The sequence below is a fragment of the Carcharodon carcharias genome, chromosome 22, assembly GCF_017639515.1.
Source record: "Carcharodon carcharias isolate sCarCar2 chromosome 22, sCarCar2.pri, whole genome shotgun sequence".
NCBI classification, from domain to species: domain Eukaryota; kingdom Metazoa; phylum Chordata; class Chondrichthyes; order Lamniformes; family Lamnidae; genus Carcharodon; species Carcharodon carcharias.
The window spans coordinates 30,527,265-30,540,400 of NC_054488.1; the positions used below are offsets into that span (position 1 = coordinate 30,527,265).

Consider the following 13,136-nt stretch of genomic DNA (forward strand, 5'->3'; position numbering starts at 1 on the left):
CAAGTGCCAGGCAATGACCATCCCCAGCAAGACAGAATCTAACCATAGCCCCTTGACATTCAGTAGTATTACCATCTACAACCCCCACCATCAAATTCTTTGGAATTCCCATTGACCAAAAACTTAACTGGACCAGCGATACAAATACTATGGCTATAAGAGCAGGTCAGCGGCTGAGATATCTGAATAACTCATATACTGACTCCCAAAGCCTGTCCACCACCCTCAAGGCCCAAGCCAGGAGTGTGTGGAATACTCTATTTTTCTGGATAAGTTCTGCTCCAACAACACTCAAGGAGCTTGACACCATCTGAGTCAAAGCAGTCCCCTTGATCGGCACCCCATCCATCACCATAGACGTTCACTCCCTCCACCACTGACAGCAGTGTGTACCATCTACAAGAAGCACTGCAGTGACTTGCCATGCCTCCTTCGACAGCATCTTCCAAACAATCTAGAAAAACAAGGACAGGTCATCCAGCATGAGGACACAATAAAGTTCTCCTTCAAGCCACACATCACCCTGTCTTGGAACTACATTGCCGTTCCTTCACTTGTCACTGGGTCAAAAACCTGGAACTTCTTCCCCACAGCACATGGATTGCAACAGTTCAAGAGGGTGGCTTAGCACTCTCTTCTTGAGGGCAATAAGAGATGGACAACAAATTGCCTTGCCAGCAACATTCATATCCCATGAATGAATAATTAAGAAAAATCTATTCATTACAGCAAAAAAAGACATTGCTCCATCTGTGGGCAGACTGTATGTAGAATTGGCCATATATGGCATTACCCTGACATCAGGAGAAAATCCCACCCACTCTGGCCATCAGTGCAACCATTATTAGTCCTGCCTTTGTGAGGTTTCCACACATGCAACAATTAACTGTATCAAGATGGTGTCTTTAAGACTCATCGACGTTCACAGCACAGAAGGAGGTCATTCAGCCCATCGTGTCCGCACCGATCAACAAAGATCTGACTACACTAATCCCATTATCCAGCGCTTGGCCCATAGCCCTGGAGGCTATGGCAACGCGAATGAATATCTAAATACTTCTTAATTGTTCTGAGAGTTTCTGATTCAACCACCCTTTCAGGCAGTGAGTACCAGACTCCCATCACCCTCTGGATGAAAATTTTTTTCCTCAACTCCCCTCTTACCTTCTACTACTTATCTTAAATCTATGCCCCCTGGTTATTGACACCTCTACTAATGGAAAAAGTGCCTTCCTATCCACCCTATCTATGCCCATCATAATCTTATACACCTCTATCAGGTCCCTTCTCAACCTTCGCTGCTCCAGGGAAAACAACCCCAGCCTGTCCAATCTTTCCTCATAGCTCAGACCCTCCAGCCCAGGCAGCATCCTGGTAAATCTCCTCTGCAGCCTCTCCAGTGCAATCACATCCTTCCTATAATGTGGTGAGTAGAACTGAACGCAGTACTCCAGTTGTGGTTTAACCAGGGTTTTATGCAGTTCCAGCATAACCTCCCTGCTCTTCTATTCTATGCCTCAGGTAATAAAGACAAGTATCCCATACGCCTTCTTAAGCACCTTATCTACCTGCCCTGCTACCTCAGGGATCTGTGGATATGTACACCAAAGTGCCTCTGATCATCAGCACTTTCCAGGGTTCTACCATTAATAGTGTAATCCCTTGCCTTGTTAGCCCCCACCAAGTGCATTACCTCACATTTTTCTGGTTGAATTCCATTTGCCACTGCTCTGCCCACCTGACCAGTCCATTGATATCCTCCTGCAGTTTATGGCTATCTTCCTCACGATTTACCAACCTACTAATTTTCATGTCATCCATGAACTTCTTGATTATACCCCCTACATTGAAGTCCAAATCATTAATGTACACCACAAACAGCAAGGACTCCAGCACTGAGCCCTGCAGAACCCCACTGGAAACAGACTTCCAGTCACAGAAACATCCCTCTACCATCACCCTCTGATTCCTGCCTCTCAGCCAATTTTGGCTTCAAGGTGCCACTTTGCCTTGGATCCCATGGGCTGTTACTTTCTTGACCAGTCTGCCATGAGGGACCTTATCAAAAGCCTTGCTAAAGTCCATGTAGACCACATCAAATGCATTACCCTCATCGACACTTCTGCTTACCTCCTCAAAAAATTCAACCAAATTTGTCAAACACGACCTTCCCTTAAAAATCCATGTTGACTATCCCTGATTAATTTGTGTCTCTCCAAGTGCAGGTACATTCTGTCCCACAGAATTATTTCTGGTAACTTCTGGTCCCCATCACCGAGGTTAGACTGACTGGCTTGTAATTTCCTGGTCTATCCCTTCCTCCCTTTTTTAATAATGGGTCAACATTAGCAGTCTTCCAGTCCTCTGGCACCTCACCTGTGGCCAGAGAGGATTTGAAAATTACTGCCAGGGCCCCTGATATCGCTTCCCTTGCCTCCCCCAACAGCCTGGGATACATCTCATCTGAGCCTGCGGTTATATGTACTTTTAACGCCACTAAATCCGCCCCTCTCTCTGTGTTAGTTTCCTGTAATATTTCACAGTCCTCCACTCTGATGTCTATACCTGCGTCGTCCTTTTCCATTGTGAAGATCGATGCAAAGTATTCATTGAGGGCTGTACCCAAATCTTCCAGGTCCACACACACATTACTTCCATGGTCCCTAATTGGCCCTACTCTTTCCCTAGCTATTCTCTTGCTCTTTATATATTTAAGAAACCCCTTTGGGTTTTCCTTTTATTCTACCCACCAATGCTTTCTCATGCACCCTCTTAGCTTTCCTAATTTCCTTTTTAGGTTCCCCTCTGCACTTTTTATACTCTTCTAAGGACTCTGCCGTATTGAGACCTCGATATCTGCCATAAGTTTCTCTTTTTTTCTTAATCCTAACATTTATGTCCCTCGACATCTCGATCCCCCCTTTGTTTATACGGGAACATATTTGCCCTGTACTCTTGCTATTCCCTCCTTGAATGCCTCTCACTGCTCTGACACAGTTTTATCTTCAATTAACTGCTCCCCGTCCACTTGGGCCAAATTGTATCTCACCTTAGTGAAATTAGTCTTTCCGCAGTTTAGAACTTTTAATCCCGGCCCAACCTTCTGCTTTTCCATAACTATCCTAAATCTAACTGAGTTATGGTCACTATCTCCAAAATTCTCCCCTACTGATACGCCTTCCACCTGCCTGGCCTCATTTCCGAATATTAGGTGCAGAACTGCCCTCTCCCTTGTTGGGCTTTCTACGTACTGGCTAAAAAAGTTCCTGGATGCAACTTAAGAATTTTGCTCCCTCCCTACCTTGCACACTAAAACTAGCCCAGTTAATATTTGGATAGTTAAAATCTCCTACTATTACTGCCTTATTATTCTTACATTGCTCTGAAATTTGATTACATATTTGATCCTCTATCTCTTCCTGACTGTTTGGGGGCCTATAGTACACACACAATAGCGTGTTTACTCCTTTTATGTTTTTTACTTCTACCCATATGGCCTCATTTGATGATCCTTCCAGGATATCATCCCTCCTCACTGCTATAATTGATTCCTTGATCAATATTGTGACCTCCCCCATCTATCCCCCTTTCTATCTTGTCTGAAAACCCGATTACCAGATAGGTTGAGCTGCCAATCCTGGTCTTCTTTTAGCCAAACTCGGTCATAACTATGATATCATACTCTCACGTTCCTATCTGTGCCCTCAGCTCATCTTGTCTTATTCCTCAGGCTCCTTGCATTAAAATATATTCCATTTAGTCTTGCAGAACTCACTCCTTTCTTATGTAGCCTATGTTTCCTCTGCCTTTCAGACTCACTAGCGTTTTAACTTCTAATTCCATCTCAGCATCTCTCCCCTCTGAACTGCTTTTCAGGATTCCATCCCCCTGCTAGTTTAATTTAAATCCACCCAACAGCATTAGCAAACCTCCCTGTGAGGATGTTGGTCCTGTTCCTGTTCAGATGTAACCCGTCCAATTTGTACAGGTCCCACACCCTCCAGTAATGGTCCCAATGCCCCAGGAATCTAAAGCCCTCCCTCCTGTACCATCTGTCCAGTCATGCATTCATGACTCTATCCTTCTGTTCCTATACTCACAACTGCGTGGCACCGGGAGTAATCCAGAGATTACTACCTTTGAAGTCCTGCTTTTCAATTTCCTACCTAACTCCCCAAAGTCTGCTTGCAGGACCTCATTTCTCTTTCTTCCTATGTCATTGGTCCCAACATAGACCAGGACCTCTGGCTGTTCATCCTCCCCCTTCAGAATGACCTACAGCCGTTCCATGACATCCTTGACCCTGGCACCCAGGAGGCAACACAACATCCTAGAGTCATGTCTACAGCCGCAGAAACACTGATCTACTCCCCTCACTAACAAATCCCCTCCCACTATTGCCCTTCCACACTACTTCCTCCCCACCGGAGCAGCTGAGCCACCCACAGTGCCATGGCCTTGGCTCTGGTTGGCTTCCACAGAGGGCGAAAAATGGTTTGCGAGCGAGATGCACTCGGAGGGATACCCTCACTACCTGCCTGGTCCCCTTTTTCTGTCTGGCGGTCACCCATTCCCTCTCTGCTTGCACTTCCTTAAGCTGCAGGGTGACTATGTCCTGAACCGTGCTACCCACAAACCTCTCAGCCTCGTGAATACACCGTAGTGCCCCCAGCTGCCGCTCAAGCTCCAAAACCCGGTGCTCCAGTTGGAGGCACCTCCTGCACACTTGGTCATCCAGACCGCCAGGAGCATCTAGGATTTCCCACGTAGGGCAGGATGTGAAAATCACAGGACTGAACTCCCCAGACATATCTTAACTAAATAGAATATGGATCCTTGCTTTTATTTTACCCTTACTCCTCCTTGTGTATAGACTAGATGTTAGATCCTCTAGGTGCTGCTGACTGCCTGTCCCCGGGGTCCTTCTCTCGCACATTCCTCTAGGTGCTGCTGACTGGTTTATTTGTAGGAAACAGAGGGTGATGACAGAAGGATGCTTCAGTGACTGGAAGCCAGTGTCTAGTGGCGTACCACAGGGATCTGTGCAGGGTTCCCTGTTATTTGTCATTTATATAAACAACATAGATGACTGTGTGGAGGGTAGGATTAGTAAGTTTGCAGATGACACAAAGATTGACTGGGTGGTTAACAGTGAGGTTGAGTGTCTTGGGCTACAGGAAGATATAGACGGGATGGGCAAATGGACAGATAAGTGGCAGATGGAATTTAACTCTGATAAATGAGGTGATACACTTTGGAAGGAGTAATTTGACAAGGAAGTATTCAATGAACAGCATGACACTAGGAAGTTCTGAGGAACAAGGGGACCTTGGTGTGTGTGTCCATAGATCTCTGAAGGCAAAGGGGCATGTTAGTGGGGTGGTGAAAAAGACATATGGGACACTTGCCTTTATCAATCGAGGCATAGATTATAAAAGTAGGGAAGTCATGTTGGAGTTTGCATAGAACCTTGGTGAGGCCACAGCTGGAGCACTGTGTGCAGTTCTGGTCGCCACATTATAGGAAGGATTTGATTGCACTGGAGGAGGTGCAGAGGAGATTCGCCAGGATGTTGCCTGGGATGAAACATTTAAGTTATGAAGAGAGGTTGGATAGACTTGGGTTATTTTTGTTGGAGCAGAGAAGACTGAGGGGTGATCTGATCGAGGTGTACAAGATTATGAGGGGCATGGACAGGGTGGATAGGGAGCAGCTGTTCCCCTTAGTTGAAGGGTCAGTCACGAGGGGGCATAAGTTCAAGGTGAGGGGCAGGAGGTTTAGGGGGGATGTGAGGAAAAGCTTTTTTATGCAGAGGGTGGTGACGGTCTGGAATGCACTGCCTGGGAGGGTGGTGGAGGTGGATTGCCTCACATCCTTTAAAAAATACCTGGATGTGCACTTGGCACATCATAACATTCAAGGCTATGGGCCAGGTGCGGGTAAATGGGGCTGAGGTAGGTAGGTCAGGTGTTTCTCATGTGTCGGTGCAGACTAGATGGGCTGAAGGGCCAGTTCTGCACTGTGTGATTCCGTGATTCTGTGACTGCCTGCCCAGGGGTCCTCCTTTCGCACTCTCCTCTTGGTGCTGTTAACTGCTTGTCCCAGGGGTCCTCCCCTCGCACTCTCCTCTAGGTGCTGCTGACTGCCTGTCCCAGGGTCTTCCTTGGGTGTTGAATGTATGGTGGTTTACATTTCAGGCACCCAGTGTGAGAATCAAACATTCTCAGTGCAGGTACAGCATGGGGTAAGATACAGAGTAAAACTCCCTTTTGACTGTTCCCATCAAACACTAAGGGCAGGTACAGCATGGGTTAGATAGAGTAAAGCCCAGTATATTCTGCTTCATTAATGTGTCTTGGCTCAACCTCAGAATAATGCTGTTTATATCTATTTACCATTCCAGCTAAGGTAGTGTGGAATTAAAGGTGAATCAGTGCTCTTAGCCCATGTTCACTGTGATTGGATTGACTATATGGATTCACTTGGTAGGTTACGGTCAGCAGAGACTTTCATCATATGAATGCAAAAGAGGTTTGAAAGGGCAGTGTCCATCTCCTGAATCTCTCAGTGTGTACTACAGCTACTGCTGTGAAAACTTGTAGTCAGTGTTGGAGAACTCCTCAGAGGCTGTGTGATATGAACACTGCTGATTGTTTTTGGGTTGTGTTTGTTCAGTCTCCCAGATCTTAGGACGATCATCATGATTGGCGGTAAGCTTCCAGGAACATACAGCTTTCAAGAGATCTTTGAAGCAGCTTCAAGCAGCCACCATGAGCAACTACTGGACTTGCAAAAGAAAATCTCATTTGATGATCCAGTAAACATCCAGTTTACCTCGGTAAACCAGTTTTACTTTCATCCCTTCAGTTAGACAAGACGATTTTTGAAAAGTTATGATAATGTTCTAATACTGTTTGCAGTCAGAGTAATGCGACAATAAGAATTGGGAAAAAATGCACTCTAAGTGGTAACATTCTGAATGAAGTAAAGGAACAAAGGCAACTTGGTGACTCAGGTTTTCAATGGTGACAATGCAAATTGATTAGGTCACAAAAAGGCAATTCCAATCCTTGGTTTTGTACTTGAAAGCATAGAATACAAAAGCAAGGAGATAATTTCGACTTGTATTAAACCTTAGTGAGGCTGCAATTTTTAATACATTTCCATGATGTGGACCTTGCTGATAAGGCCAGCAGATTTTGTCTATCCTTACTTTGCCTGAGAAGGTGGTGGTGTGCTGCTGCCTTATACTACTGGGATTTTTTCTTTCTAGTAATTTTGAGTGGATTGCTAGGCTGCTTCAGAGGACAGTTAAGGGCATGTAGGCCAGGTCGGGTAAGGATAGAAGATTTCTCTCTGTAAATGGAAATAGTTGGGTTTTTACAACAATGACAGTGACCTGGATACCTTTACTGACTTTCAAAAAGAAACCAAGTTGAAATTCTCAAACTACAATGGTGTGATTTAAACTCTTGTTTTTGGATTCCAGGCCTCTAAATTACTGACCCAGTAACATAAGCACCACCATGTTCCTGTACTGTCATGCTCACCAAGTGACCTTCGACATCATCTTCCACACCTGTGACCTCTACCACCTAGAGGACAAAGGCAGCAGATGTATGGGAACATCAGCACCTGCAATTTCCCCTGAAGCCAAACTCTACCCTGACTTTGAACTATATCGCTGTTCCTTCACTGTCATTGGGTCAAAATCCTGCAACTCCCTCCCTGAGAGCACTGTGGGTGTACCTATTACCAGTGGTTCAAGAAGGTGGCTCACCACCACCTTTTCAAGGGCAATTAAGGATGGCCTTGCTAGCGATGTTCATATCCCAAGAACAAATTAAAAGAAAGCCCTGCCTTGCATCGAATTTTGGGCACAGAATTGAAGGAAAGATAAAATCACTGGAAAAGAGTCAGAGTAGATTCACAGGTTAGTTAACCAGAGGTGATGGATTCCAGTTGTAGAGAGAGACTGGGGATGTTGGGCTTTCTTTACTTGAGCTGAGAAGGCTGAAGGCTGACCTGAGGGAGAATCCTTCAAGGTTCTGAAGTGTTCTAGTAAAGTAGATAGTGAGATTACCAACCACGATTGGATCCCACTGATCTTTGAAATCCTGAGAAGCTGGCACAATTTGAAGGTAATCACAAAGAATTAAAAGTGACTTTAAAAACAATTCAGAATGTTGCTTGAAATGAAAATTCTCTGTTGAAACCTGTGATTGAGGGAGTTTGGCATTGAACTTTGAAATCTAAAGAATAGGGGGTTTGTTAAACACTCAGGAATCAAGGGCTCCAGCTGGTTAGTTTAGACTCTTGCTTTCAATTCAGCCAATGGCAAGAAAATTCCCCAAGGAAAGAATGTTAGCTCAGCTTAACCTGCCTCTGGCACACATTTGACCTGAGATGATGTCTCTATTGACTTTGTCCAATTGATTAATGGATGGTCAGGATAGGTCTGACTGTACATTGTTCCAATTATGAAGTTTATAACGTTATTATGTTTTGGGAATGTGTATTTAAATTTAGGGTAAAAATGAAGGGGATCATGTGATCCTTGCTAATGTTGGCCTGCCAACAGGTCCGTCTGATGGGGCTGCTAAAGATTACTGGGAAAGCTTACTGTTTTAATGGGAAAAGATGCATGGTATTCATATTTGCAGATGTTATGATCTCCGGAGAGACCGGTAACTTTTAAAGTGAAGTTCGAATCTCCAGTTAACATCTGAAAGAATAACACATCAGGACTTCACGTTTTACAACTTTTATTGTATCAGATGACTAAGAACACTACTGACTAAACACTACTCACTTTTATAGGTGATTTGTACTTTAAACAATAGAGCGAAATTGTTCTAGAATTGCACAAAGTGTGGTAGCGGGCAAGAAAACAGTCGTTTTACTCGCCGGCTGCAATGGCAGGTTTTCACGTCGTATTGTCCCATTTCTGCCTCATTAATTATGCAGCTACTGAAAACACGCTTTCTCGCTGGTGTCGGCCTCTGATTTGCCTGCCACACCCTTACCTCACCACTTCCTTTCCCAGGGTGCCATATTTAAATTTGCAGCTGCATGCACACCTCTCAATGCTTGCAGCACAGGACTGTTCTGGTAAAAACATGGCCCCAAAAGCCAAGAAGAGTGCAGCTCCCCGATACAATGACACATCCCTGGGACCTTCTGGATGCCGGGGAGGCCCTCCATGATGTCCCTTACCTTTGCTCTGGCCACAGGAGGCCCATCAGTCTCATCACTCTGGCTTGGGAGGCGGTGACAGTGGTGGTTGGTGCCAACGCTGCACAGAAGAGGTTGGCCATCCCGTGCAGAAAATGGATAAATGATCTCATCCGTGCCTTCAGGATAAGGCAACCATCTTATCACTCTAAACTCTCACACTCACAAGGCCATCACACATTCACTGGCATCTCACTCGCTGCCAGCTCAAGGGACATCACCACTCACTCTCTCACACATACCCTCACATCTCCATCTGGCCTCATCTCCTCTTGAGGCTGCCTCCTCAGCCCTCACCATTTTGAGGTCACTTGCATAGATCAACATGTGCCCCCACACACACCCTAAGATACCCCCCTTCCCCAGTACAACGCTTGCACTGCAGCCTTTTCCCTTGCCTGAGACCACTTCTCCCCCTTCCCCAAGCAAGCCCTAGCACTGTAGCTGTTCAAAAGCCTGATGGCTGGTCTGGTAGAGAGCTTCCCATTAGCCCCCACAAAAGTGATGTGATTCTGCCTGCAAAACCTGGCGCTGATGACTGTGAGCATTGCCCAAAGCAAGGTAGGCAAACAAACCTTGAGGTCCTGTGCCTAATGCAGCTCGCCAGGTGCATACCGCTTATAGTTGCGAAACACGTCGACATACAATCACACAAACGTGTCCCGAAGATCCAGTGTCGGGGGATGATTCCGGCGAGCAGGGCTTATAATGAGGTGCTAAGGTATTGAAATTAGGATCCTAATGTGCGGTGGTGGGAATCGTGGCCTGCCATTGACAGGTGGAGTGGACAATCACAAACCAGTTTCATGATAGTGTGAAACTGATTTTTGGCCTTCTCACCATATTGTCATCTGCCTACCCGCCAAGACGCTCGATGACAATGGGACCAGAATCTTCCGGCCATAGAAATAAACTGTTCCTTTTTACTTATCACACATTGCACTCGCCGTGGAACTACTGTTCTCATTGCAAACAGTGCACAGCTGCACCCAGCATCCAATGACTTGTTCCCTTTTTAAGATTGCCAGCTGGGTTTATCCTAATCCCAGAACTATCTCTCACAGGGTGTACTTTGAACTGTCCATTTGACTCTAGGTAGTCTAGAGTTGGGGTCTAAAGAATAGCTAATCGGAATTTCTGCCTTGGTACAAGACCCATGTTATTTAAGTCGTCATGGGGAAGGATGCAGAGGAAACCATTGCAAAGAATGGGTTACAGATTTTCCTAAATTATCACTGGATATCACAGACACAGTTAGCCTGCTGGGCCCGGGAGAGGGATAGAAGCAAGAGACTGAAAATCTCTATGGCTCATTGTGTCAGAATGTGGGTGGATGCCCATGCTCAGATTAAAAAGACCAAACTTGTGAGGAATTAAAACAAGGCTGGAAGATTCACCTAGCTTAGCTAGAGGGAGGATCTCCTGTAACACTCTGTGTGAAAGAAAGTTCTAGAGTTAAAAGTTACTAGACTGTAAAAGGAAAGTAACAGATGTAAGCCCTCGGGACCAAAGACTCACTCTGAGCTGACTTGGGGGGACTGAATATCTACTTAAAGGACAGTGTAACATATAAGTCTAAAGTTTGTTTTTTCAGTTGTGTTAAAAATACAAGGAGGTATTCTTTTCTGTGATTTAAAGTATTAATTGCCTACTGTCCTTTAAGTAGACATTCAGTCCCCCCAAGTCAGCTCAGAGTGATTCTTAGGTCCCGAGGGCTTATATCTGTTATTTTCCTGCAAAGGTAGTATTTAGTCAGTCTAGTTTTTAGTATTTTGTTACAGTAAACGTCTTAAAACATAAAATCTTAATATGTCATTCTTCCAGCTATTAACTGGAAGTTTTTTTTTAAAGTTATTTGTCTCCACGGGGATTGTAACATCATGTTTATCAACAAAGTGTCTCAAGATTTAGTGGATAATGATGCCAGGCTTGGAGACCCAGGATAATACTCTAGGGAACTTCTACAGTTCAGTTCCCAATCTCTGCTGAGTGAACTGACCGCAGCAAGCAACAGCAGTTGGGATGTTACAATTGGCCTCAGTCTCCTGTGCCCAAGGAAGGAGTCGATCCAGGTTTCTGCTTCTGGTCACTGTGGGCCTATCCCTGTTAGAAGGTGTGTGTATGGATGGCCATTACACAGACTCATCTGTGACAGTCAAATATCCTGCCGGCTTCAACAGGAAAAATTGTCAGCCACACTTGAAAGAGCCACCAGTGGTGAAGCTCTACTTGTGGAATGGTAACCCAGTAGGTGTCAGGACCTTAAGTGATTTAGCATAACTTCCTAGTTAATTATATAAATTAAAGTTATAGTGAGGGGCGGCACTCATTCGATAATTTCTTTTGCACATATAAAGAGACATGCTCTGAAGAAGGATTGTAGACACTCGAAATGTCAACTCTGTCTCTCTCTCTGCAGATGCTGCCAGACCTGCTGAGTTTTTCCAGCATTTTCTGTTTTAGATTCAGCTTTCCAGCATCCATAGTATTTTGTTTTTACCCGAGAGCATTATCCTGGGTCTCCAGTGACAATACCACTAAGCCAACACCTCTCCATGGGGAACTTCAATCTATACACAGACTTGGCAAACCTCATTAGCAGTAATGCTGTAGAGGACGAATTCCTGCAATGTATATGAGATGATTTTCTAGAGCAGTCTGTTCAGGAACCAACTAGAGAGTGGGCTATTTTAGGTCCAGTATTGTGCAATGAGACAAGGCTAATTAATTATCACATTGTAAAAGAGCCTTTCGGGAAGAGTGACCATGATATGATAGGATTTTAGTTTAAGTTTGAAAGTGATGTAGTTCAACCTGAAACTAGGGTCTCAAATGTATAGTGTATGCTGGAAATAAAGAATTGTTCACTTTATTGCAGCTATAGTTTCAGCTTGTGATTTTGCTTGTCTTTGCCATATTGCCAATGAACACTGCAGCAGACTTTGACTCATTCTTCTAAATGCCAGAGAATAAAGACCCATTCTATTTAATCCTCCCACATAGGACAATCCCTCCATCCCAGGAGTTAATTTAGAGAACATTTGTTGCACTCCCTCTATGGCAAGTATGTCCTTCCTTAGGCAAGGAGACCAAAACTGCCTACAGTACTCCAGGTACGGTCTCTCCAAGGCCCTATACAATTGCAGCAAGACGTGTTGGCTCCTGTGCTCTAGCTGGTTTGAAACAGGCCAAATAAATGCACCACAGAAGCCCCAAACATAAAATGGATCTGTAAATTTTAGGGATTTACGGCCCAATTGCTCAGAAATAATTTTGATTTTATTCATTGTTTTTAATGTTTTGATTCAGCATTAAAAAGGTTAACTCCATGAGATACCAAATATTTAGCCAAACATTTAGAGCCAGTTGGAATGCTATTTGAAGCCAATGGGAAGTGACTGAGTACATTTCCTAAGGGTTCACATGCTGTTGATGGTTCTAAATGGATTGGAAGATAACGCAGCCACTATAGACTTTTTAAAAATATTCATTTATGGGATGTGGGCTTCGCTGGCTAGGCCAGCATTTATTGTCCACCCTTAATTGCCCTTGAGAAGGTGGTGGTGAGCTGTCTTCTTGAACTGCTGCAGTCCTGTGATGTAGATACACCCACAGTGCTGTTAGAGAGGGAGTTCCAGGATTTTGACCTGGTGACAGTGAAAGAACAGCGATATATTTCCAAGTCAGAGTGGTGAGTGACTTGGAGGGGAATTTCCAGGTGGTGGTGTTCCCATCTATCTGCTGCCCTTGTCCTTCCAGATGGAGCATTCAAGGGTTTGGAAGATGCTGCCTAAGGAGCCTTGGTGAGTTTCTGCAGTGCTTCTTGTAGATGGTACACACTGCTGCTACTGTTTGTCGGTGGTGGAGGGAGTGAATGTTTGTGGATGTGGTGCCAATCAAGC

The 13,136-nt window shown here is 44.8% G+C and overlaps 1 protein-coding gene across 1 annotated transcript in view; it reads left to right on the top strand.

The window, feature by feature from the left end:
• The window catches only part of acsf2 (acyl-CoA synthetase family member 2), a 245,048-nt gene that overhangs the window by 89,833 nt on the left and 142,079 nt on the right, over window positions 1-13,136 (top strand). Inside the window, exon 6 of the mRNA XM_041216824.1 lies at window positions 6,676-6,838. Within this exon, the coding sequence (XP_041072758.1) occupies window positions 6,676-6,838 (163 nt within the window). The remainder of the gene's footprint in view (window positions 1-6,675; window positions 6,839-13,136) is intronic.